This window comes from Ambystoma mexicanum, chromosome 10 (genome assembly GCF_040938575.1).
Source record: "Ambystoma mexicanum isolate Mex_15411 chromosome 10, UKY_AmexF1_1, whole genome shotgun sequence".
Taxonomy (NCBI): Eukaryota; Metazoa; Chordata; class Amphibia; order Caudata; family Ambystomatidae; genus Ambystoma; species Ambystoma mexicanum.
In genome coordinates, this window is record NC_090932.1 from 1,647,674,534 (window position 1) to 1,647,702,003 (window position 27,470).

The 27,470-nt window shown below is 48.2% G+C and overlaps 1 protein-coding gene across 6 annotated transcripts in view; it reads right to left on the reverse strand.

Moving 5' to 3' along the window:
• Window positions 1-27,470, reverse strand: part of EP400 (E1A binding protein p400) — a 1,542,855-nt gene that overhangs the window by 1,021,857 nt on the left and 493,528 nt on the right. For all 6 annotated transcript variants that reach the window (XM_069620067.1, XM_069620064.1, XM_069620063.1 and 3 more), the window contains one exon: window positions 26,846-26,953. In XM_069620067.1, the coding sequence (XP_069476168.1) occupies window positions 26,846-26,953 (108 nt within the window). The remainder of the gene's footprint in view (window positions 1-26,845; window positions 26,954-27,470) is intronic.

Genomic DNA, 27,470 nt, shown 5'->3' on the forward strand with positions numbered 1-27,470 from the left:
GTGTTGCTGAGCAGCCAGGCTTATTTCAAGAGGGGAATGTGAGCTGTAATGATATAACACAGAGGTCTACAATCACAAGTATTCAAATACACTCTTACACTCAAGGTTTCTTGGTAAAACAATTATTATATTTCACAGTCAGTTGAAAGAGGCAATAGATATCACACACAAATATACTTCAGTACTTTACACTATCAGTTTGAGGCATTTAAACCTCTGAAGTAGGAGCAAAAAGGCATAGGTTAATAAAAATACCACACTTATTCTTAGACAGTGCAAAATTGTTGAGTTCACCAGAGGAGTCAATTCAATGCGGTTAGGTCAAAGTCAATGGGCTAAAGTCATGTAGAGGATAAGGCAGTTCTGGTAGTTAAACCAGAAAAGTATTCGCCAAAGTTCTCAGAAGTAGTTTGTAAAAGAAAGAATCATGTTGGATCACAAGCTGATTAGGCCTGCAAGTTGGGAACGTGTCAAGCACTTTCACCACAGACGGCAAGTACTCCCTCTTATTTCACAGTACCTTAAAATGAAGAAAAGATGCAGCTGAAGACTTCTGTTCCTGGCAGCTCCTGCAGATCTCGCTGTTGCTGAGCCTCAGTCGTAGGGACAAGAGGGAGTACGTCGGGGGACTCCTGCACTGCACTGGGACTGGTCAAAAAGCTGGCATATCTTCAATTCTGGTAGCTGTAGTCAAGCACACAAGATGGTGTCCCACTACCTGGTTATTCGGTTTCCTGCAGCACTGAGGAAAATACAATCAGCTCCGAGAAAGGTATCCAGGTGGCTTGGTGTCAAGTTGATTGGTCCCATCAACTCAAAGGGATAAGTTGTCCTTGCAGGGGCTTCTCTGTCAAGACAAACTTGGCAATTCGGACCTGCAGCAGGGCATCACCGGGCAAACCAACGGTCCAGGAGTTGCAGCAGCCGTCCTCTTCAAGCTAGTCTTCAGTTCTTAAGTTCCAGTGTTCGGCTCTGCCTTCCAAGCCTATAGACTTGCCTTTCATCCAGTCTCCTCCCATTCATTCCAGCCTAGCTGCCACTCACCAAGCAGGGTGCACTGAGGGTGCTGTGTGACACAAATGAAAAGATGCCTATGGAGTGATCTAAAACCCCATAGTCAAAGAACACGAGTAAAAAAAACAAAATACGAGAGAGTAGGAAAAACGTCTCAAACTGTCTCCAGATAAAAAAAATAAAAATCAAGTCCTCAAAATCCAGCAAAGTTGCTGGGGGTCTCTAAGGTGAAGGGAATTGGCACATTTAGGAGAATTCTCCCCAACAGATGGCCGCTACCCTCTCTTCCGATGGGGATGCCAGGCACGACACTGTTGAGCCGGGATCCCAGGAACAGAGAGTCCTGCGATGGAGTCAAGCAGGACTTTGCATAATTCACTGAGAACCCCAGATCCATCAGTAGGCGGACGGTCCTCGCTGTGTGGCCGACTGCGATGTCTCTTGATTTGGCCCGGATGAGCCAGTCGTCCAAGTAAGGGTAGAATTGGATCCCTTGTAGTCGCAGATGGGCCGCCACCGTTGCTAGGCACTCTAAGACTCTGGGCGCCGACTTCCAAAAGGAAGGGCCTTGAATTGGTAATGCTTCCCCTTAACGACGAAGCGCAGAAACTTGCGGTGTCCTTTGTGAATGGGGATGCTGAAGTAAGCATCCTCCAGATCGAACAACGACAGTCTCCTTCTCCCAGCTGTCCGAGCAAGTGTTGAATTGTGACCATTCAGAACTTCTGGGACTTGATGCATTTGTTCAGTCGTCGCAGGTCGAAAATGGACCTCCAGCCTCCGGTCTTTTCGCACGAGGAAGTACCTTGAATAAATCCCAGAGTCGCTTTGGAACTAGCTCCATCGCCCCTTTCTTTAGCATGACCCGAACTTCCAGTAGCAATGGGACGGACGTGGTTTTCCTGTCGGGCCACCGGTGATATTTGGGGACACCTTTGTTGGAACTCCGAAGTGTGTCCAAGGGCGAGAGCCTCCAGCACCCAAAGGATGTGGAGATGGTCTTCCACACGCTGAAGTTCATAAGTCGGCCTCCCACCGTGGTGCACGGGTGGGACCCCGATGTTCTGGCCGGATCATTCTTGCTTGGAGGTCAACAGGCCGCCATGCTGGCCCCGATGAGGACAGCATCCTCCTCCGAAGGCCTTGGAGCGGCCCCCTGTTGGTTTCTTGGGCCGAGGAGTGGGAGGGCTGGCAGTAAGAAGGGGAGCCCCTGCTGAAACCCCTTGAAGACCGGGTAGGCTTGCCTACTGAGGACTGAAAGGACAGCCGTCGCTGCTGTAGGGTGCCCAAGGAACGTGCTGTCGCTGCTGTAGCTTGTCCAGGGCACGAGCCTTCGCCGTGTGTGCCTTGATGGCCTTTAGGGACTCATCCACCACTGCTTTCCCGAAAAGATTGTCTCAAAGGGCATGTCCAAAACCCTTGTCTGGACCTCCTGTCGAAATCGGGGGCCATGAGCCAGCCACAGCGGCGAACACAAATGCCATTGCCCATCTGGAGGAAACCCGCGTCAGCGATTTCTGTGTCCACTGTGATGGCATGGTCCGATGCCACTTCGCCCTCTTGAAGAATCTCCAAAGCCTCGTACCTCTTATTGTCGGGGAGGAAGTCCAGCAGAGGTGGAAGCTTAAACCACAGCTCACGGTCGTAGCATGCCACAATAGCTAGGGCATTGGTGGCCTTGATGCTCGTCGCCGCAGATTAGATAACCCTCCTACCCATCACATCCAACTTCTTCCCCTCGTTGTCAGGAGGGGTGGACGCTGCAGAAGACTTAGAGCCCAACAACTTCTCAGCCGCTGCAGAAATCACTGAGTACGGTGACGGTTGGGCCCGCAAGCACTTAGGTGAAGAGTCTGACACTCTGTGCTTCTACTCTAGCCGGTCCCTCTTCGCTGGGGCTGTAGAAAGGTTCTTCATGAGCGTCTGTCCTTGATCCCAAATGTCATCCAGGGGCGGGACTGAAAGGATGGTCTTCCTCTTCGCCTCGCAGCGCTGATACCTCCTTCTCTGGCGTGAGCTGGAAAAGCTCTGCTTCCATTGCATGGAACTATCCTATCTCGTCCGGAAGAGAGGATCTGGGCGGAGGCGACGGGAGGTTCCCCCATCCCGCCGATGTCATCCGAGCCCGTCATTGCCGTGTCTGACCCCGACTCACCTGCGCGGAGAAGGAGGCGAAGGGTGGCAAGGAGGCAGCAGGTGCCTCTTGCTCTTCTTGGCTGGCTGTTCCCCCGTCAGCGGGACGGCCGGCACCGGCACTGCGTGGAGAGCAGGCGGCTTTGACGGCATCCTCCTCTTTATCTCAGATGCCTGTGTATGAAGAGTCGAGAGCAAGTCAATTGAAAGGTCTCTAGGTGGCAGCTGAAGCATAGGGATAGGCAGCTAGAGCATAGGAGCAGGGCCAGGGCCCTCATCGTCCTGAGGCTCTCAGTTTCCTTCCTCAACAGTATCCTTGTCGTCGCCCTCATTGTAGGGCGCAACACCGACGTCTCCCTCGTCGCCATCGCTCTCCTGGATGCTCTGGGGGTAAACAAGTTCATCCTCAGCAGAGGAGACAACTGTGCCTTGGAGGACCTCAACGCCCCCTCCCCTTTCTTTGCGTCCAGAGGGGACGGTCTCAGGGAGATGATCGGCATCCTCTTCTCTGGGGTCTTCTCAATGGGCTTAAATGAAGGAGGAAGGGACAACCTTGCTGACGGAGGGGCACCCTGCGGGTCAGCCCCAGCGGCCTTCGAAAGGGACGCTACCACCACCTCGATGGAGGCCGCCGCGTTGGTCTGGTGCACCTGGGCCTTCACGATCAGGTCATGCCAGGCCCTTTGTCCTGCTTGGCCTTCTCATTCGGAGGTGGGTTGGACCCTCGATCCCTTTGGCCTTATTTGCTGAGGGTACGGCAGATGTCGTACCCTGTTTGGTCTTCTCCTTGGTCGTCACCAGGGCCACATTCAGCTTGCCCTTGGATGAAGATCCAAAGCCTTGACATAAGATGGGGAATGCTGGACCGACCAAGAAAAGAAAATTAAGTAAAATGTATTTCACTTAACTATTTTGGGAACGGTAGTTCACCCAATAAAAGGTATTTAAACCTGAGAAAATCAAAATGATTTCTCTGTGGCACTACACCGAGGGTGCTGTATGTCACCATACAAAAAGTAGATGCCTATGGATTTTGGCAGACTCCAAGGTACAAAGGAAATATGAAATCCAAATCAGATCAACACACGAGTGAAATAAAAGTCCTCAAGTCCAGCAAAAGAGCTTGGGGTCTCTAAGGTTGAAGGGAATTAGCACAGAAATGAGAATACTCCCTAACAGTGACCATCGCTGGACCCGGCCATCTTGCATCTAATAGAGTGTTCAGTAGAGTCCTGCATCAGTGACTGCTGCATTGGTCCACTGGAAAGGGTTGCATTCGGTTCCTGGATCCGAACGGAACTTTGCTTGCACACGCAGCTCCTGGGCATCTGCTAGTGGATCCAAAGGGTGGGAAACCTACCACCAGCTATCCTCCAACCTGCCAAGTCTGAGGAAAAAACATAGTAAAGGTGATGAGCAGTGATGGGTAAGAATTTGTAGAGTCCAACTGGTGTGGGACTTTACAAGACTTCACTTGGTATTAGGTAACACACCTTTTAATATAGGACTGTACTACACAAGTTGTTAGAGTGACTATCAGCTAGGATTATCTCAAGAAGGGTCAATGCGAGCTGTAGAGGTTAGATAATACAGGTATCCAAGTAACCACGTACACACTAAGTTCATATATATGACAATGCATTACTTACCGCAGCTACAACCATCAGAAATGCTTTTACAGTAAGTAATGCATTGTCTTCTGATGTTTGTTAATCTGCTTAGAATCACATGCTCTGCATAGACTAGCGAGCAGTACCCGGAGTTGGAGGTGGGTTGTGAGAAGGAACAGTAGAGAAAAGATGTCTTAATACTGCTTGTCCCACCTAGGAATCAGATCTAGAGTGGGCATCTAGACAGTAGTGTTTTGTAAAGGTGTGTACAGAACTCCAGGTTGCCGCTTTGCAGATGGACTCAAGGGGAACATTTGCAATGAATGCTATGGATGTCCCAGTGCCTCGAGTAGAGTGTGCTCTTGGCTTGAAGGGTAGTTCTCTCTTAGCAAGAGAGAAACAGAGTGATGCATTGTACAATCCATCTAGATATAGTGGATTTTGAAACTGCATCTCCTTCTCTTCCTGCTGCCACCGAGACAAAGAACTGATTAGTCTTTCTCAGTGGACTAGTTCTTTCCATGTAAAACAGGACAGCTCTGCGCACATCAAGTGTATGCAGGCTTTTTTCTCCTAGATTTGAAGGATTTTGAAAGAACGTTGGTAGTTCTATAGACTGGTTGACATGAAATTTGGAGATGAATTTCGGTGCGAACCTTGGGTGTGTGCGTAGAACCACTTTATCCTTGTGAACTGTTACAAAGGGGTCTAAAACCGAAAGGTCCTGTAGTTCACTTACTCTCCTAATGGAGGTAATAGCGATTAGGAAAGCAATCTTAAGAGTGAGATCTTGAAGAGTTGCCTTGTGCATGGGTTCAAAGGGTGACCCCATGAGCCTGGTGAGTACCACATTTAGATCCCAGCCAGGAGCTGGGTTTGCTATTGGAGGGTGTATTCTCTTTACCCCTTCCATGAAGGCTTTGATTACTGGGCTCTTCCACCACGATACTTTGAGTTGTGAAGTGGTGTAAGCTGAAAGCGCTGCCAGGTGTACTTAAATAGAATTGAATACTAGACCCGAGTCCAGTAAATGGGTCAGGTACAGAATAATTTGTGTGGGAGAGTAGTCAACGGGGTTGATACTCTTCCCTCTACACCAGATGACAAATCTTTTCCATTTGCTAGAATAGCAGTGACAAGTGTTAGGCTTTCTGGCTTCTCTGAGGATGTCCATGCACCTCTGTGGAAGTTGTAAATGTAAATTCTATGACCTCAGGAGCCAGGCTGCTAAGTTCATGGTCTGAGAGCATGGGTGCAGTGTCCTGCCCCTGTCTTGTGACAGCATGTTGTACGGGCAGGGCAGTCTCACTGGAGGAGATAGAGACATCTTCAACAAGTGAGAAGGGGAGTCGGGGGGAAAAGCGTAAACAAATTTCCCTGACCATGGAATCGATAGACCGTTCCCCTTTGACTGGTTCTGGGGGTACCTGGGAGGCATAACCTTGGCATTGAGAGTTTTCCAGAGTTGCGAACAGGTCTATTTCTGGGAAACCCCACTGTGTGAAGACGTCGAAGACGATGTCTTCTTGTAACTGCCATTCGTACTCTACGGGCAGGGGGAAGTCTCTGCTGAGTTTGTCTGCTAACAGATTGAGTTCCCCTGGTACATGTTGTGATAGTAGGAACATGTGTTTGAGAGCCCACTTCCAGATGTTCTGGGACAGCTTGGACAATCCTGGAGAGTGAGTGCCCCCTTGCTTGTTGAGGTAGTACATGGCTGTGGTGCTGTCTGTGAGGACCATCACTGTCTTTCCTTGTAGGTGTTCCTGAAAGGCTTTCAGTGCTTTGAATACCGCTAGTAGTTCCAGCAGGTTTATATGCTTGGATGCTAAGCTCGGAGTCCACGCTCCGTGAGCAGTCTGATGGGATAGGTGAGCCCCCCATCCTGTAAGGGATGCGTCTGTGGTTAGAGTGGCTTCCACTGCGGGTGTGGCAAAATTTTCCCTAATAACAGGTTTTCTTTTGTCCACCAGCGTAGCGAGAGAACCAAGGCCTGCAAGACCACCACTAGATCGTCCCATTGTCCACTGGCCTGACACCACTGGCTGTTGAGCCACTCTTGCATTTGGCGCATGCGCAGGCGCGCGTGAGGTACCAAATAAATACATGACGCCATCATCCCTAGCAAGCGCATTGCTTTGCGTACCGTCACCTCTCGACCTGCCACATAATGGGGGATCTGAAACAGCATGTTTTGGACCCTCTCGGAGGGGAAGACGAGGCCGTCCTTTGTTCGAATTAGAGCCCCTAGGAATTGTTTGATTTGGCTGGGGTCTAAGCTGGACTTCTTTTCGTTGATGGAGAAGCCCAGTTGGAACAAAAAGGTCTACAGTCTTTTGGGTATTGGAGAAGCATGTTTCGTAAGAATCCCCTCTTATGAGCCAGTCGTCGAGGTAAGGGTATTGTAACGCTCACCTGATTCCCGCAGAGGCGCCGGTCTTGACTGGGTGAATGCCGTATCTTCAAAAGGTGATGTGTAACACACGGTTGGCTCTTTGGGCTGGACCTCTGTGCACTGTATGTCTGACTCGAAGAGTAAGATGTCTGCAGATAGAAAATATGGGATTAATGAACTGGGGTTATTGGGTGCCTCTCTCCTCTTCCCTTTCTCTTCTCCTGTAGAACCCCAAAGGTTAACACCCTCACCTTAGGTAAGTGAACGCCGAGCTCTCCATCTGCCTCGGGGCAGGGTGCCGTAACCAGTTTCTTCACTGGATAAGGGTGCAGGCCTCTTGACCTCAGAGGACTGCTGTCCGTCGTTAACTGCACGAACGGTAAGTTCTGGGCACTTCAAATGTCTTAAAAGTCTTTTGTAATGATATCTCTTGTTTTGCAGGGTTCCGGCGATGGCGGATGGCGGGCTGAGAGTTGAGGATGGAACCCGCGTGAGGAATAGAAGCGCCTGGAAGCACGTAAGTAAGCGCTTGTAGCCTGCTTCACGATGCGCACTAACTGTCCCTTTTATCTTGCAGGTACAAGTTCAGAGCTTTAGAGAAGCTGAAGGATGCTGGAATACCCACTGGATTCGGCGTGGGAAGGAGTAATGGCACGTGAGTAATAAAGTTGCCCAATGATTAAACGCACCTTCTTTTGTCTTTCAGATGCGGGATGCAGCGCCGAAGGCCTCCGGAGCGTGCGAAGAGCTGGTAAGCTTTTGTCTTTCAGATGCCGGAATGCAGTGCGAAGACCTCCGGAGCATGGGAAGAGTAGGTAAGCCTTTGTCTTTCAGATGCCGGAATGCAGCGCGAGGCGTTGGTGACAGCCGATGGACCAGGTAAGAGATGCGCTGCCACTGAAGACCGTAGTGCTAACCTGTTCTTTCTTTGTCTTTACAGGTGCTGCTGAAGACCGTCTTTACAGGTGCTGCTGAAGACTGGATTCCAGGATGTTAAGCCTTTGTTCCCTTAGGCCCAGGATCAGAAGCAGAAGACACGATGAGCGTTCTGCTGCAGAGAATGCAGAATAACACAAAGCAAGATTCATCCATCGGGTGTGGTTTAAATAGCCTCCTGTAGGGCTTAGGTGTCTCCTTCCACAGCCACGCCTAGATAAGAAAAGAGTACCTGCTTTCCAGAAGAGTTCCAGTGTTCTGAACCTAGGGAGTGGCTCCTGCCCCACCCAACAGGAAAAGTAGTCCCAAACAGAAGAGGATCAGGGGTTCAACTGGCAGGTAAGTAAGCAGCATGGTCTGCTGCGGGTAAGTCCACCCAAGCATTCTGAGCCCGGCGCTTCCAGCGCTGGGACTGGGCATCTTTATGAGCCTGGTGCCACTGGCGCCAGGACAGGGTCCAAAAGGTCCCAATTGGGACTGGCTGGCACTCGGAACCGGGGTTATGGGTCTGCTTCCACGGGAGTCGGGCAAGTCCTGATCTTTTGGAAGCAGAGATCATGACAGCACCCCCCCTCAAGGCCCCTCCCAAACCGGGCTTCTCCGGGGGTTTGGGCTTGTTAGGAAATGTTCGATGAAATCTTTTGATTAGACGAGGCGCGTGGACATATTCTGCAGGTTCCCAGGATCTTTCTTGGGGACCGTAGCCTTTCCAGTCAATCAGGTAAAATAGTTTAGATTTGGAAATCTTGGAATCCAGGATGCTTTTGACTTCAAACTCGAGTTCTCCATCAACTAGAATAGGTTTTGGAGATGTAGTTAGTCGGGTTTGAGGTTGCACGGGTTTTAATAGAGAGACGTGGAAGACCGGATGTATCTTCATGTGAGGGGGCAAGTCCAACTTGACCGCTACTGGATTTACTATGGTAGTGATGGAATAGGGACCAAGGTATCTTGGGTTGAATGTGTGTGGTCCTTTTAGAGGTAGATATTTGGTGGATAACCAGACTTGATCTCCTACTTGATATTGGGGGGCTTCCTTCCGATGTTGGTCTGCTCCTTTCTTGTATTGTTCTTCAGCCCTTTGAAGGTGAGAAACTGCTTCCTTAAAGGCTTGGGTGATTGTAGAATGCAGGTGGTCTACTGCTGGTGTTCCAAGATCTTGGAGTGGATCCAACTCCGAGGTTCGAGGGTGACTACCGTATAAAAGAAAAAACAGGGTCTTCCCAGTTCCCAAGTGGACAGAGTTATTGTAGGCATATTCGGCTATCCAAAGGATATCTTTCCAAGTTTTTTCAGTGTGTTGTAGCATGCAGCGCAAATACTGTTCCAGAGTTTGATTGGTCCTCTCGGTTTGTCCGTCGGTTTGAGGGTGGTGGCTGGTCGAAAGTCTCATCAATTTGAGCCGACCGACAGCAACTTCGCCAAAAATGAGAAATAAATTGACTACCTCGATCCGAAATTAGAACTGAAGGAAAACCGTGCAGTCGGACGATGTTTTAGAGAAATTCTCGGGCCAGAGTTGCTGCTGTTGGTAAGCCTTTGAGTGGAATGAAATGCGCCATCTTGGAGAATAGGTCCACGATTACTAGGATCGTATCGTATCCGGAGCATGGAGGTAGATCGGTGATGAAGTCCATAGAAAGCGTATGCCAAGGGCGAGGCGGGATGTCAATAGGGCGTAAGAGGCCGGCTGGTTTTTCCTTTTGACTCTTGTTTTGGGCGCATACTCCACAGGACATTATAAAGTCTCTGATATCTTTTTTCCAAGACGGCCACCAGAAGTAGCGCTTGATCTTTTCCGAGGTCTTGGTCATACCGGGATGTCCTTCCATTAAAGAATCGTGATAACAAGAGATTACTTTTTTCTGTAAATCTGTGCTGGGCAGGTATAACCGTTCTTGGAAATATAATAGGTTGTCCTTCACCGTAAAGTCCTTTCCCTGCAGATGCCAATTCTGTATGTCTGCTGGAGTTACCAGTAGCCTGGCTTTATCCTTAACTTCCTCTATAGATTGTGTGGCGATTACACCTAGAATTCTTTGTTCAGGAATGATAGGTACAGGTTTAGGATTGATCAAATGTTCTTCCACTCCCATCCGAGAAAGGGCATCAGCTTCACCGTTTTTTGTACCAGGTCGATAGGTAATTATGAAGTCAAACTCGGCAAAGAATAGTGCCCAACAGAGTTGCCTAGAGGATTGAGCTTTTGCGTTTTTCAAATATTGCAGGTTTCGGTGATCTGTAATCACAGTAATGGTGTGTCGGGCCCCAAGAAGATAATGCCGTCAAGCCTTAAAGGCGGACTTGATAGCTAGAAGTTCCTTATCAGTAATAGTGTAACTGATTTCAGGAGGTGAGAATTTGCGGGACCAAAATGCCACGGGATCCAACTGATTGGTTACTGGATCCTTTTGTGATAGAACTGCCCCCATGGCAAGGCTCGAAGCATCAGTTTCAACGATGTAGGGGAGTTCTGGGCGAGGATGTTTAAGATCGGTGCAGAGATAAATCTAGTCTTCAAATTCTGGAAAGCTTGTTCCGCCTCGGTAGACCATTCAAAACGTTTGTTTTTCTTTAACAAGGCGGTGATGGGCTGGACTATTCGAGAGAATTTGGGGATAAACCTGCGGTAAAAGTTAGCGAAGCCTAACATGCTTTGAACACCTTTTACGGAGGATGGCGATGGCCATTTGAGAATTGCATCGACCTTCTTTGAATCCATACGCACTCCGCTAGGTGATAATATGAATCCCAAGAATTCAACTTCAGTCACGTTGAAAACACATTTTTCCAACTTAGCGAAAAGTTTGTGTTGACGCAATCTCTCGAGGACCATTTTCACGTGTTTCCGATGTTCAGTTTCCAATGAAGAATAAACGAGGATGTCGTCAATGTAAACAACACACACATCTATGAGCTCTCTGAGGACATCGTTCATAAAATATTGAAAGGCGGCCGGGGCATTGCAAAGTCTGAAGGGCATGACCTGATATTCAAATAGCCCATACTTGGTGCGGAAGGCCGTCTTCCATTCATCGCCCTCTTTTACTCGTACCAAGTGGTAGGCTCCTCTAAGATCCAGCTTTGTATATATGCATGCATATGTATATATTTTCTGACTTGGTCCAGGAGTTCAGGGATCAAAGGTAACGGATATCTATTCTTAACGGTGATCTGGTTCAGGGCGCGATAATCTATACAAGTTCTAAGGTCCCCTTCTTTTTTTGGAACGAAGAACAAAGCTGAGGAAGCAGGGGACTTGGAAGGACGAATAAACCCATTCGCTAGGTATTGATCCAGGTATTGTCGGAGGTGAAGATTCTCAGGCTCGGTGAGGGCATAAATTCTACTACAAGGAGGAGTAGATCCAGGTATCAGGTCTATCTGGCAGTCATAAGACCTATGAGGAGGTAGAGAGTTAGCCTGATCCTTCCGGAAAACATCTTGGAATTCTAGGTATTCAGGAGGTAACTGGGGAGCCTCCGAGGAAATTGCTGCCAGTGCAACACCAGGTCGAGGGTGACAAGTAGAGACACATTCTGGAAACTGAAGCGTTCTTGCTCGCCAATCGATCTGAGGATTGTGCTTCTCTAACCAAGGAATTCCTAGAATAATCTGGAACTGAGGGGCCTTGATCACATCGAACACGATCTTCTCATGGTGTCCATCTTGACTTACTAGCGTCACTTCTTGGGTGGTATGCGTTACTGGTCCGGAGGCTATCTCCGTACCATCCACCGTAGTAATAACGTCCTTTATAGCCTTTGGACAAAGTCAGATTCATCCTCAAAACCATTTCATGATCCACATAATTGCCGATGGCACCGCTGTCGACGTAAGCTTCAATCGCATGTAATCGATCCGGATGTTCAGGGCTAATGAGGACCATAGGTATCACGAAATGCGAGGTCACGGAACTGGTTTTAACGCTCGGCAAGAGGACCTCTATTCTTGTCGGGCAAGGTCGTTTCCCTGCTCAGAGTTTGTGACCCTGGTAACTGCAGATCCTACTGCCTTCTTGGCTGGTTTCACCTGACAGTCTCGAAGAAAGTGCCCCGAGTTTCTGCAATAGAGGCATAATTGCAGCTGTTTTCTCCTTTCCCGCTCCTTTTGTGTTAGTGGTCCTTTCAGGCCCCCTATTTGCATGGGTTCCCCGGAGTCTACTCCTTTGGTAGGAGTTGGTGGTTTGGAAAATACTCGAGCATCAAACTTGGAACGATCGGCCTTCCTGTTCTGCAGTCTGTGGTCAATTTGAACGACTAAGTCAATATAGTCCGAACAGTCTTGCGGGGGATTCACTACTTGGGCTAACATCTTTGAGCTCTCCACGTAGACCTCTATAAAACAGCGTAATCCTTTTGTCCTCAGGCCATCGAGTTTCCACTATCAGTCTGTTGAAAGACGCAATATAAGCCAAAAGGTCTCGATTACCCTGTCGCAATGAAAGGAGCTCATTGTCCAAGGCCTGCCCCTGTGAATGTCTTGCAAACAGTTTTTCCATACTGAGCTGAAAAGCTTGAAAATCATGGAGAACCGGATCATCTTGATTAACTAGAGGGATCGACCAGTCTGCCGCATTGCCACTAAGGTACGAAAGCACGAAAGCTACCTTAGCTTGATCAGTTGGAAAGGCTGCTGGCCGGCATAACAAGTGCAACCGGCACTGATTAATAAATACTGCAAACCTCTTTGGGTCACCAGAAAATCGTTCGGGCGGAGCCAGAGGTACATTCCCAGGTAGGTTGATCTGCACTGGGTTCGTAGAGGATGTTGAAGGAAGATTTGCCCCTGATGCGGGTAACGGAGTTTGTCCGGCTTGTGACTGTAGCAATTGTCTAGCGAGATAGTCTGTTCGCTCCTTGGAAATAATCAGTTCCCTTCTTAGAGCATTCGTTTCCTGACGGGCTGCATGCACTTCTGCTCTTAGTTCCCCAAGTAACTGGGCTAGCTGGTCGGTATCCGAGGTTTCCATAGCGCCTGGGTGGGAGTTTTGCGATAGGCTTTGCGTTCTGTAACGCTCACCTGATTCCCGCAGAGGCGCCGGTCTTGACTGGGTGAATGCTGTATCTTCAAAGGTGATGTGTAACACACGGTTGGCTCTTTGGGCTGGACCTCTGTGCACTGTATGTCTGACTCGAAGAGTAAGATGTCTGCAGATAGAAAATATGGGATTAATGAACTGGGGTTATTGGGTGCCTCTCTCCACTTCCCTTTCTCTTCTCCTGTAGAACCCCAAAGGTTAACACCCTCACCTTAGGTAAGTGAACGCCAAGCTCTCCATCTGCCTCGGGGCAGGGTGCCGTAACCAGTTTCTTCACTGGATAAGGGTGCAGGCCTCTTGACCTCAGAGGACTGCTGTCCGTCGTTAACTGCACGAACGGTAAGTTCTGGGCTCTTCAAATGTCTTAAAAGTCTTTTGTAATGATATCTCTTGTTTTGCAGGGTTCCGGCGATGGCGGATGGCGGGCTGATGAGAGTTGAGGATGGAACCCGCGTGAGGAATAGAAGCGCCTGGAAGCACGTAAGTAAGCACTTGTAGCCTGCTTCACGATGCGCACTGTCCCTTTTATCTTGCAGGTACAAGTTCGGATCTTTAGAGAAGCTGAAGGGTGCTGGAATACCCACTGGATTCGGCGTGGGAAGGAGTAATGGCACGTGAGTAATAAAGTTGCCCAATGTCTTTAAACGCACCTTCTTTTGTCTTTCAGATGCCGGAATGCAGCGCGAGGCGTTGGTGACAGCCGATGGACCAGGTAAGAGATGCGCTGCCACTGAAGACCGTAGTGCTAACCTGTTCTTTCTTTGTCTTTACAGGTGCTGCTGAAGACTGTCTTTACAGGTGCTGCTGAAGACTGTCTTTACAGGTGCTGCTGAAGACTGTCTTTACAGGTGCTGCTGAAGACTGGATTCCAGGATGGTAAGCCTTTGTTCCCTTAGGCCCAGGATCAGAAGCAGAAGACATGATGAGCGTTCTGCTGCAGAGAATGCAGAATAACGCAAAGCAAGATTCATCCATCGGGTGTGGTTTAAATAGCCTCCTGTAGTGCTTAGGTGTCTCCTTCCACAGCCACGCCTAGATAAGAAAAGAGTTCCTGCTTTCCAGAAGAGTTCCAGTGTTCTGAACCTAGGGAGTGGCTCCTGCCCCACCCAACAGGAAAAGTAGTCCCAAACAGAAGAGGATCAGGGGTTCAACTGGCAGCTAAGTAAGCAGCATGGTCTGCTGCGGGTAAGTCCACCCAAGCATTCTGAGCCCGGCGCTTCCAGCGCTGGGACTGGGCATCTTTATGAGCCTGGTGCCACTGGCGCCAGGACAGGGTCCAAAAGGTCCCAATTGGGACTGGCTGGCACTCGGAACCGGGGTTATGGGTCTGCTTCCACGGGAGTCGGGCAAGTCCTGATCTTTTGGAAGCAGAGATCATGACAGGTATACCGGGATGGATAACCTGCGCAGGTGGGCCGCTGCCACTGCCAGTACTTTCGTGAATACCCTTGGTGCAGATGCTATCCCGAAGGGTAGTACTTTGAACTGGTAGTGTTTGTTCTCTATCTTGAACCTGAGGTATTTTCTGTGCGCTGGCAACATTAAAATATGAAAGTATGCATCTTTCATGTCTAGTGTTGTCATGTAATCCCCTTGTGATAACAGTGAGATTACTTCCTGCAAGGTCACCATACGAAACTTTTGGGGTTTGACAAACCTGTTCGCTGGGCACAGATCTAATACAGGGCGCATGGTTAAGTCCTTTTTGGGTACAAGGAAGTACACTGAATAAATACCTTCTGTTACCTGAGATAGGGGGACAGCCTCTATAGCTTCTTTTTTCAGTAGCTCTTCTACTTCTTGAAGAAGAATGGTGAGGTGTTCCGGTGTCATGCGTCGGTTCCGTGGGGGTCTGTACTTCGGGGAACCGTTGAATTCGATGCAGTATCCGTGGGCTATGGTGGATAATACCCAGCGGTCTGACGATATTCCCTCCCATGCTGAAAGGAACGATGTTAGCCGGCCCCCGACCGGTGATGCATGGGAGGGGACCCGAATCTTCGGGTCATTTGTTGGTATTGGGCGTGGAACCTTTGACTGAACTGGGTGTTGTTACCCTGGTTAGAGGGCCAGTTGGTAGCAGAGTAAAATTGCTGTTGGTTTTGCTGCTGGCGTTGGCCACGAAAGGAGCGTCTATTGCCATAGCCGCGTCTGTTAGGGGGCCTAGAAATTTGGTCAAGAGTTTTGATGGTATCAAACTCTTTCTTCGCATGTTCTAGGGCCTCATCAACTGCTTTCCCAAACAGATGTGTTTGTTCTATGGGCTTATTTATCAGGGAAGCCTGGGTTTCCGGCTTAAATCTCGAATTGCGCAACCAGACATGGCGTTTGAGAAGTATTCCCTGAACCAGGGAACGGCCAGCCATCTCTGCGGCATCTAAGGAGTTCTTTACGATGCCCTGGTTTACAAGAGTTCCCTCTGAGATTGTAGCTAACAGGCGTGAACGCAGGGGTTCTGGTGCGTCCTCTGCTTCGCTGCGCAGCTTGCTCCACTGTGCATCTGCGTAGCTAGCTAGTAGGGAATTGTTATTTGCAATCCTAGTTGAAAAGGCGGCGGACGTCGTGATTCTCTTCCCAAGTGCATAGAGCTTTTTGCCCTCTTTGTCAGGTGGTGCCTCATTAGTGGATAGTGGTACCCCTGCTCTTTTCCTTGTATTAGTAACTACGAGGGAGTCCGGAATAGAATGGCCTCTGATGTACAAAGGGTCAGAGGGCGAAGGGCTGAAGAGCTTTTCTATCCGAGGGTTGACCCCTCTGACTAAGGCAGGATTGGAAAGGGAAGGAGTTATTCTTCTCTTTATAGAAGCCAGGAGCGGAATAGACTGACTAACAGGGGCTTTTTCTTTAATAACTTTCTCTACAAAGTCTATGTGAGGAAGAGTCTCCCCTGTGTCTATTTCAAAATGCGCTGCTGCCTTGCGCAATAGGGCATTAAGTGAAGGTTGATCATCTATGGGAGAGGTGTTTCCAATAGGTGAATCCTTGGGAGGAGAAGGGTGAAAGACATCAGGGTCTGAGTGCACTGATGGGGATTGCCAAGGCTGCACTGATGGGGATTGCCAGGGCTGCACTGATGGGGATTGCCAGGGCTGCGAGGTAGCTGTATCTTCTTCGAAAGCTCCTGCACTAGTCTAAGGATTTTCTTCAAACCCCTCTTCCTCATGTTCTTCCTCTCCACCCAAACACTCCTCATCTTCCTGGAGGTATTGCTCCTCTTCAGTGAGGTCATATAAGTCTGTAGAAGGGGGAAACAGCCTAGGAATCTTGACCCTAGGGTCATCCTGGGGCCATTCTCTTGGTCTTTTGGGTGTGGGTGGGTTTTGGTTTCCCAAAAACCTTTCCATTTTCTCCATACAAGAATGGAGTCTTTCAAGGGTCTCATGGGGGACCCCTGAATAGTCTAGACGGGGGGAAATCAGTGTTTTCACCTTCAAAACGCTTAGAACGCTCACACAACGTCGAAGAAAGGTTTCCGTCGCCCTCTGAAAAGCCCTCCGGTAGTTCAGAAGTGCCCTTCGATGAAGGGGGCAGTTCCTGGCTACTCTTGTGCTTTTTCGGCGTTTCCGTAGCTTTTTGTGCGGTATTCGACGTTTGTTTCGTCGTCCGCTTACGTTTGTCTTCGGAAACAATTCTCGCCAGGCTCTCGACAATGAGGTTGTCAGGAGACGACTCTGGTGTCGACGTTGCCTGCGTTACGCGTTGTTCCTCGACGGCCGTTCTATGGAGCGTTACGTCGGATGATTTTGGGGTAGCGCCCGTGTTTGATGAAAGCCCAATCGCTGGTCGCGACTGCGTTTGCGGGTGGGGCTTGAGACCCTTACGGTCTGAGGTAGACGCCGGAGTGCCCTGCGTCCCCTTCGGCGCTGATGGATCCTTCGTCTTCGACGAAGAAGAGCCGTGGGTTGTGTGCTTAGGCCTATAGGGTCTGTGTGCGTCCTTGTCGCCGGGTTGTTCATCCCCATGAGCAGGGCGTGAGCCGAGCCCGTCGGGGCTGGGGACAGACGTCGAGGAGCGCGAGCGCTCCTTCTGGGGGATAATGACTTCCGTAACGGACGTCGAGTTATCACCCGCCTCGTCACCTTCTGTAACAGCGGCGGCGGGTGAGGAAACGGACTTCGACATAGCGTAGTCCGCCCACCTCTTAACTTTGCGTTCTTTAAGAGTTTTTGGTTTCAAGAGCTTACAGGCCGCGCAGCTGTCCTCCTTATGATCGAGGGGCAAGCAACGATTACAGAGCTTGTGTTTGTCCTTCCAAGTGTATTTGCCCCTACAGCGTGGGCAAAACTTAAAAAGGTGTCCTCTCCATAGCTGAGGCAATAATAACTGGTGATAACAACCCCAAGGGAAAGATAGGGGAGGAAAAAAAGACAAAGAGAAGATAAAAGTTCGAACCCCCACTCTCCCTACTGTATGTTGGCCGGCGAGGCCAGGCCACGTGTTCGGCAGCGCCGAAGGATCTCCTCCGTCTCTTCCCCTCCGTCGAAAACCTGCTCGGCAGAGGAACAGCTTCACAGCTAACGTCGAGGGGAGGGATCTTTAACAATATAATAAGTAAAATTAAGGACCGCGGTCCGTAGTAAGTATTTGCAATGTCTCTCTAGGAGCTCCGCGAAGGCGACCAGAAGCTGGGCGGAAAAAAACAATCTGAGGGACCTCGACGCGTGAGGGATTATGGGTACAACGCACGTCACTATAGGGATAGTGTTACAGACACGCCTTGTCGACGTCCCCTTTTCGACTACGAAAAACAAAATGCAATACTCCGCAGTGACCACTGGATGTCGGACCTATGCACAGCATGTGATTCTAAGCAGATTAACAAACATCAGAAATATATATGTATACATACACACACACACACACACACACACACACAGAAATATTTAACCTCTTTAGTGCCAAGGACGAGCTATCTGGTTCTTAGCATTACCTTTGTGTTGCCAGGGACAAAATAGCTTATCCTTTTTGGCACATCAGTTTGTGCAAATCCTGCAAAGCAGGGATCGCAACAAAAGTGAGATCCAACCCCAGGGCTATGTGAGGAGGAGGTTTATCATCATGGACCGACGTTGGATTTCCTTCAGTTTCACGTCAGCATGCAAACAAAGTTATTTTCACCACGGCAGCCAAGTTCGGCTGCCGCGTCAGCCATTTCGGCTGCTGCAGTAAAAACAGATGGTAAGTTTCCATTTTCTCCCTCGATCTGCAGCATTATTGTGCCGATCACCTTTCCAACTAAACCTTTTTGAAGCATTGCTGGACGCGATTCGAGCGTGGATCGCTCGATACGTGCCCAGCAATGCCACTAGGCATCTGTTTGTGAAGTGGGGGGGGGCAAGGGGGCTGCTTTCTATGTAAGCTGCCCTCTCCACCCCCGGACTCCAAAAGCATTGATGGGGCAGCACGTTTTGTCCCCCCATGGGGGTGGATGGGTGTTGGGGAGAATTCTGAAAAATGTGCTAATTCCCTTCACCTTAGAAACCCCCAGGAACTTTGTTGGATTTTGAGGGCTTGATTTTTTTTACCTGGAGAGAGTCAGCCTTTTCCCCCACTCATGTGTTTTACTTGTGTGTTTTCTTTGGTTATGGAGTCTAACCAACTCCATAGGCATCTTTTCATTTGTGTCACACAACACCCTCAGAGCATTGACACAGGGAAGCCTTTCAGGCTTTCCCAAGGTTTAAATACCTTCTCTGGGATAAACTACTGTTTCCCAGAGTAAGTAAAGTGAAATTGACTACTAGTCTTTAAATTCCTAGACCCAGCACACCCTATCTTACAATAGAGTGCTGGAGGGGTTACTTAGTATCCCCTATGTCTAACTACTCATGTAGCAGTCAAATGCTACCCTTTCCTCTCAGAATGGCTGGTGGAAGTGGTTTTACAATGAACTACCAGGATTTTTCCTGATCGCGAGCACCAGTAGCTTTAAATCACAGGTGCCATGTTTTTCAATATGGTGTCTGAGCCCCCTTTGTTTAAACAAGTCCCGGTCGTCTTTTTGCTGTTTGTTTTTGGAAAGGTCCTTCTAGAGTTTGTCTCTGCGCGCCAAACCAGGTTTGCTCCCTTTGAGCTTCAGTCCTGAAGCTTTGGCAGGCTTCAGGACTGAAGACCGCCTCTGGTAACCCGAGTGTCTGGGGTGGGCAGGAAGTGAGGGAGGTGCCCAAAACATCCTGTGCTTGGTCTCCTAGAAAGTGCTTGAAACATTTGCAACTTGCAGGCCTAATCAGGTTGTGACCCAACATGGGATTCTTCTTGTTACAAACTACTTCTGAGAACTTTAACAGAGACGTTACTGTTTACTTACCAGAACCATTTTATCCTATCCAAGACTTTAGCCCATTGTCTTTGGTCAAGCCTATTGAATTTGAATTGACTTATGATGAACTCAAATTACCTGCACTGCCTAAGAGTAATTGTGTTCTTTTTATGTTCCGATAACCTATGCCTTTTTTATCCTCCTTCAAAGTAGTCTGAATGCCTCAGCAACTTAAACAGTACAGTACTGAAGTATATTTGTGTATGATATTTAATTGCTTCCTTCTAGTGAATGTTTTAATAACTAACTGCTGAATAAATTAATGTGTTTAACCAAGAAACCTTGAGTGAAGAGTTTATTTGAACTCCTGTGATTCTAGACCTCTGTTTATCATTACAGCCCATATTCCCCTCTTGAGAAGCCTGGATGCTCAGCAGCGCTACCAAAACTGTGTAGTAAAGACTTATACCAAAGATTGGTTTGCTTACACCTGAAGTCTTTGTTGTATGTAGTGTTCCGAAAGGGTACTGCATACAAACTAACAGTCGGGGACCCTGCCAGGACTCCTTGAAACCGCTGCAGGTTTTGGGGACGGTACACCCACATGCAAAAGGGATGTCCAGGGCCGGTGACATAACCTTCAACCGTCCTGGAGTTCTGGCTGGGCTGTGTTACAGCTTTTCCCTTTGGGGAAGTATTGCCACACTGCTGGGACTCCCTGATGGGGAAAAGGTGTAAAACAGGCCAGCAAAAACTCCAAGGCGGTTGGGCATCCGTTTCCCATGTGGGTGTACCATCCCAAAGTACAGCAGCAGCGCCAGGGAGCCCCTGGCAGGGTCCTCTTCGCTCCCCAGGGGAAATTCTGTAACGCAGCCAAGCTAGTGCTCCAGGATGGGAGTGGGCAATGTCCCTGGCCTTGGGCAGCTGTCGCCCATGCGGTTTGACTGTCCCAAAGCCCAGCAGCGGATCCAGGGAGCCCTGGTAGGGTCCCTGACCTTTCCCAGAGGGAGTGGCTGTAACACATGCCAGCAAGAGCTCCAGGATTGTCGGAGGAAATATCCCTGGCCTTGGTGGGCTGTCTCCAATATCGGGCGACCATCCCCAAGAGCAGCAGCTGTCCCAGGGAGCCCCGGCAGTGTCCCCATTCCTTCCAAGGGAAATTCTGTAATGCAGCTGAGCCAGAGCTCTAGAATTTGTTGGGGGGTGAAGTCCCTGGCCTTGGGTGGCTGTCTCCTATGTGGGTCGACCATCCCCAAGTCCAGTGGCAGTTCCGGCAGGGTCCCCATTCTTCCCCGGAGGTAAAGCTGTAATGCAGCCCAGCCAGAGCTCCAGCCGGGGCTTGGGGATGGTCGACCCACATGGGAGGTGGGTGCCCAAGGCCAGGTACATGATCCGCAACCTTAGTGGTATTCTAGCTGGCCTGCGTTACAGCTTCACCCTCAGGGAAAGGACAGGTAATGTCCCGGACCTCCCTAAAACCACCGCTGGGCTTGGGGACGTTCAACCCACATGGGCGTCAGCCGCCCAAGACAAAGTCAGACCTCTGGATTCCACGGGTTTCTTTTCAGAAATGCATGGTGTTCGTTTTCCTTGGTGGATTCAATACCCTAGGCCAAAATCTGTAGGTTTTCCACAAGAGCAAAATCTGCTCTGCCAAAATACTTGGGGTGACCAGTGGTTTAGTCTTTTCCCTCTGCACCCAGGTAGGTGTGTTAAGCAGAATTGCATGCAGTACCCTCTGGGACCCCCATATACAATTAGGACTACAGGTGTAAGCAAAACCAACCTTTGGTATAAGTGTGTACTACACAGACTTTGGTAGCGAGTCGAGCAGCCAGGCTTCTCAGGAGGGAATGTGAGCAGTACAAGGATGCTACACAGAGGTCTTAAAATCACAGTGGTTCAAGTAGACACTTGCACTCAAGGTTTCTTGGTAAAACACTTATTAATTTATTACACAATCATTTAGAAAACATTCACTAGAAGGAGGCAACTTATACACAAATACACTTCAGTAAATTAGGCTCAGCTGAAATAGGAGCAAAAGGCATTTCAATCACTTTAAATCAGAGTAAAAAGGCGCAAGTTAATAAAATAGATCACAAATACGTTCTTAGGCAGTGCAAATCGTTTCAGTTCACTAGAGGACTCGACCTAGGCCAAAGTCAATGGGCTAGTGTCTTGGATAGGAAAGACCAGTTCCGGTAGTTAACGGTAAAGTCTTTGCCAAAGTTCTCAGAAGTAGTTTGTACGAAAAAAGAACCATATGTTGGGTCACAAGCTGATTAGGCTTGCAAGTTGGGAAAGTTTCATAAACTTTCACCACGAGAGGAAAGTTCTCTCAATCAGGATGGCACAGTACCTTGGTATGAAGAAAAGATGCAGCTGAAGACGTTTGTTCCTGGCAGTTCCTGCAGATCTCACTGTTCCAGAGCCTCAGTCATGGGGACAAGAGGGAGGACGTCAGGAGACTCCTGCACTGCACAGGGCTAGTCAAACAAGCTGGCAAATGGACTATCTTCGGTTCGAGTAGCTGTAGTCCAGCACACAAGCTGGTGTCCTTCCCCCCCTGGTAAAAACCCAACCAGTTCCGAGAATGGTATCCAGGTGGCTTACGAGTTGATTGGTCCCACTAACTCAAAGGAAGAAGTCGTCCTTGAAGGGGCTTCTCTGTCGGGATGAATTTAGCAATTCGGACCTGCAGCAGGGCTTCACCGGGCAAACCAACGGTCCAGGAGTTGCAGCAGCCGTCATTTTCCAGCTTGTCCTTAGTTCTTTCATTCCAGTTGTCTACTCTGCCTTGCAAGCCTAGAGATTCACCTTTTTCCAGTTTCCTCCCATTCATTGCAGCCTGTCACTCACCCAGCAGGGTGGCTGTTCTTGCCAAACATTCATCCAGCCAATCACGCCAGAATGCATTTGCGTCTCCTAGGAGACTAAGCACAGGCAGTTTCAGGCACCTCCCTCACTTCCTACCCACCCCAGACACTCAGGCGCCAGAGGCGGTCTTCCGGCCTGAAGCCCGCCAAAGGTGTAAGAACAAAGGGACCAAACCTGGTTTGGCACGCAGAGAAACTCTAGAAGGACCTTTTCAAAAAGAAACTGCGAAAAAAGAAGACTGGGACCTGTTTAAACAAAGGGGCGTAAGGGGCCATCTAGAAAAACATGGCTCCCGTGATTTTTAGCTACCGGTGTTCGCGGTCGGGAAAAATCATGGTAGTTTGTTGTAAAACCACTGCCACCAGCCATTGCGATAGGAAAGGCTAGCATTTGACCGCTACGTGAGTTTCTAAACCCAGGGGAAACTAGGTAACCCCTCCAGCACTCTATTGGAAGATAGTGTGTGCTGGGTACGGAATTTAAAAAGGCTAGTAAAGTCAATTTAACCTTACATTCTCTGGGAAACAGTAGTTTATCCGAGAAAAGGTATTTAAACCTTTTGGAAGTCTAAAAGACATCCCTGTGTCACTGCACTGAGGGTGCTGTGTAACATGAAAAGATGATGCCTATGGAGTTATCTAAAACTCCATAATCAAAGAACACAAGAGTAAAACACACATCAAAATACAAGAAATAATGGGAAAAAAGGCTCTCACTCTTTCCAGGTAAAACAATAAAGTCCTCAAAATCCAGCAGAGTTGCCAGTAGCCTCTAAAGTGAAGGGAATTGGCACATTTATGAGAATTCTCCCTAACAAGGTAATAGGGCAGAATATGCGAGGTACAGTCGTCGGGAACACTGGAAGTTAGGACATTTGTGGTGTTCACTTGGTTTTCTTAACATTTTCATGCATTTGCTGCCACACTGTCTCAAAACCCTTCCATTTCCCCAAATGTGACCTACATGTATTCACTGCTTAAGGCACTATAGGCTTTCGTAACCTGCACAAGTCGCCGACCCTTCAAAAGGTCTGCCTGTGCTCTTCCCAAAAATGTATGCTTGCCCTTCCTCACCACATTTGTTTTCCTTATTCACACATGCCAATCAAGTCCGTTTAGGCCGCAAGCATAAAAATCCTGAGTACCATGGCTCAATTTTTGGCTTGTGGTATTGCTGGTTTTGTGAAACATTACGAAAAATGTGTGATTTTCCCAACTGGCAGAGTCAGAGGAATGTAGCAGAGCATTGCTTTTCTCCAATTCACAGAAGCCATTACCTTACCGGGCCAACCATGTCCACCACATATCTTGTCTTCAGTCATTTTTCACATTTTTCCCCAAACTATGGAATTATTCCCTACATAGTTGTTGCCTGACCTGCACAAATCACCCCTTCCTAAAACTTGGAATTTTGTCTACATTTCAGAAATGTATGCCTTTCCGTCTTCCCATTCAGCTTTCCTACCCTCCTGTTACATTCCAATAGGACATGCGTGACGGAAAAAAAGGCCAAAATCTCCTACCTCACAAAACGGCTGGTAACCATATCAAAATGTGTTTTTTTAAATTTCCACTCAACCTGTTCCTGAAAGTCTGGAAAATGGCGAATTCAGAACAGCAAACCATTTGTTCCTAGCTCTTACAAGGAAAAAACCACTGGCTTCTTTGTACATCATTTTGTCATTTTCTGAAAAAAAAACTAACATTTTCTCCCTTTTTGGTTATTTTCTCTCACCGTCATACAGCAAACTAGGATTCCTTGGTGGTGTTAGGACTGCCTAGATGTGGCAAGAAAAGGGGCAAAATGTGGGCGGCATATCCCATGTAACAAAAAAGTTACAAGGGATCGAATGGCGACATACCGAAATCACCAAAAATCGCCTTGGCAGTTAAGGGGTTAAAAGCAGCAACTAATAGTAACATTAATCCCAAAGTTAGGATTCAGTTCAACAAGAGCAATAAAGTATGTGAGTAAATTTTTCTTACGTTATACGTATTGGAGCACACTGAGTGACGTCATTTGTAGTCAGTAAGCACACTTATTTGTGATCACCATTACAGTAAGGAGTTTTAAGGAGGGAAAAAGTAGTCAGACCAGAACATAATTTGTAAGTAGTAAAACCGTTAAATTCTCCCAGAGGGATGTAGGCAGTCTTTTATCCCAGCAATAATAGTGTTCAAAAATTAAAAATTGAAAGGGAACAAGCACTGCCAAAGCCAATAGTTTCAGAAGGGGGCCTTTAGGGAACAGGACAGCCAAAGTCAATGGACCAGTTCAAGGTTATGTTGCCCTCTTAGAAAATGTTTTAAAATAGTTCAGTACAAAACCACATAAGCTCAAGAGGAGCCACCTTGAAGCACAAGCTAAAAGGCCAGTGGAGGTAAGATGAGGTCAACTCAAAAGCGTATAAAAATAGTACTCTGGAAGCCAGGAAGCATCCCAAATGGCAAAAGGTAGATGTACCCCAAACCCCACAGTACTTGAGAATTGAAGAACTGGTTCCAGCTGGATGTCTTCCTGTTGCAGTGTAGCAGACCCTTGTCCCTGGTCCTTGGTCGTGGTCACGAAAGGGAAGACTTCTGGCAGGCTTCTGCAGCAGCACTCAAGAGAGGGACTCAGCAGCAATGTCTTCTCCTTGGTTCAGCAGGCTTTTGTGGTTTTGGTGCCTTTTTCTCAGCGCAAAACACCACCAAACAGCTCCTGTTGGAAGTTAAATGAGCCCTCAGTCCTCGACTCTGTTGAGGGGACAGTGGGTGAACATTTCCTTCTTATGTAGGGTCCTCAGGATGCCCAAAGTTTTGGCCGGACTCGCACTTCCGAAGAAAAAGCACTCAATGGTCAGGGGTTCCCGGACATTGGGAATCTGCAGCCTTGGAAAGTCACTGCAAGTCGGGGGTTGCGCCAATGTGAAACTCGTCTTAAGCTAGTTGGTCTCCCCAGCCCAAGGGAGGAAGTCGCCCCTTGCGGGTCTTCACAGTCTTAACGAAAATTGGGTCAGCACAGCTGCAGGGCTTCAGCAGACACTTCACGGTCTAGGAGGATGCTGCTGGCGTCTCTTCACAGCTTTGTCGAATTTTGTCCTCCAGTGGTAGACTCTGCCTCTAGTCCCAAAAAACTTGCCTTTCAAGCCAGTTCCCATTCATTCACAGCCTAGGCTAGGCTGTCAATCACACAGCAGGTTGGATCGGATAGCCATCCGGCCAATCAGAACTGGTTTCATTCAGGTACATTACAGAAATGGACAGGGACATTTCGGGACTCTCCCTCACTTCCGGCCTCTCCAGACATTTTGGAAAATGGTCACCAATAGGTGCTGTACTGCATCTGAGAAGTCAGCCTGCAGATACATGGCACAAAGGTAGCAAAAATGAAACTACTGCCACCAAACATTCAAGTTAGTGTAACAGAATTGTACATGAGAAGTGGGATAAGTAGTTAGTAGTTACTATGTTGCACACAAACCCCATCCCCCGCACTCCACATAGGGTGGTGTGGGCTGGAGCCACAAAACAAAAGTTACGACAAAAGGCATCTTACGATTTTTGGGAACAGTAGTTCACCCAGGAAAATGTATTTAAACATTGAGTAGCCCAAGGGACTCCTCAGTGGCACTGAACAGAAGGTGCTGTGTGTTACCATGCAATATGAGTTTACCAGACTCCATCAAGCAGTAAGGAACCCACAAACCTAGTCAGAGAAACAAATGAGTGGGGGAAAAATAACCACTCAGAAGAAAAAATGTAAAAGTCCAGAGTACAGCAAAAGAGCTGGGTGTCTCCAAGGTTAAAAGAAATGGGTGTCACCATCTCCACACTTTAAATGTTTGTGAATAACTGATTTATTTTACAACACTTTTCCTAAAAGCCCTCCAAAAGATAGAAAGAAAGTGTTTTACTCACCAGTAAATGCCCTGTACATTCTTCTGGACCAATCTGGACATCCACAGGACCGTTTCCCTAACTTTTTCTGAGCTCCTAAAACTATTGGGAACTTTTGGGCACAAGGCCCCAATCAACTTCGGGTTAGACTTCACAAGTTAGGGTTGCTATTCCTGTGGGCTTATGGTGCAATTTTTAAACTACTCGCTTTCCCCTTTAGGTATTTGAAGAGGGGTGAACTGTTTACTTTGCATTAAGTTACTGTGACTATATATTTTTATATTAGTAGCATTGTGTGTTAGTATTAGCTGCTCTGTTCATTTTTATACTGTGTTCTTTTGGCCAATTATATAGTATGTTTATACTTTCTGTCCAAGTGTAATCCTTGACAGCTTCAATGTGTGGACTTATTGTGGATCCCCGACTCCACTCATTTCTCCCGAGACTTGATCACTCTGCATGCTACCTTGATTGACTTCGCTGAACTCAGAGTTTCCCCTGTTCACTATAAGTAGGGTGACCTCCTGAAATCTGTCTAACAGGCCAGACATTAAAAATACATCCCAACATACTGACCCAACCAACCCAAAACCTCCCTTTCACCACATCGAATGCCTCCAACACTCCCCCAAAAGAGAGACACCCCAAATCCTACCACTGCAGAAAGGTCTCAACTCACCACCACACAGTGGAGCATACCTTGTTCACTTGGCTCGTCTTCACTATCAGACTTGGGTTGAGGCCAATGAAAATTCTCAGCATAGGCGCCTTCATAGTGCTTTAGCAGGTCATTCAGAGGCAAGTCCGCTGGAGACATGGAGGGAAGACATGGAGGGAAAGTCAGAAAAAGCACACTGCTCCGTTAACATTATGCAGCTGAAGAGGCTTCAACACCACAGATTAGATAGGGGAAAAACTACTCCATTTTAGAACAAACCATAGAAAGGTAATCATATGTGAAACTAACTAGCACAAATCAGAGGTTTTAGAACATTTAAAATTATTTCGTAGGACTTTCAAATTATAAGCCGTTTTTCTTAATCTAGGAGGATTGGCCTAGTTTACACATAGCACAAAGGAGCACAACAGGCTATGGAGAGAGCAAAGAAGATTCAGTATGTGGTGGAGTAGCAAGCAGAGGGAAATGGAGGGGAAAGTAGATGGTGATTGGGCCAATGTTAAGATGTGAGGGGGGTGTAAAGAAGAGCCATAGGGGAACTAAAAGATATGCATCCAAGCCAACGCAGAAGATAAAGAACATGAAAACCTTTTTTCTTTATTTGGCTGTGGTAGCAGAATGCCCCCCCCCCCAATACCAAGCATG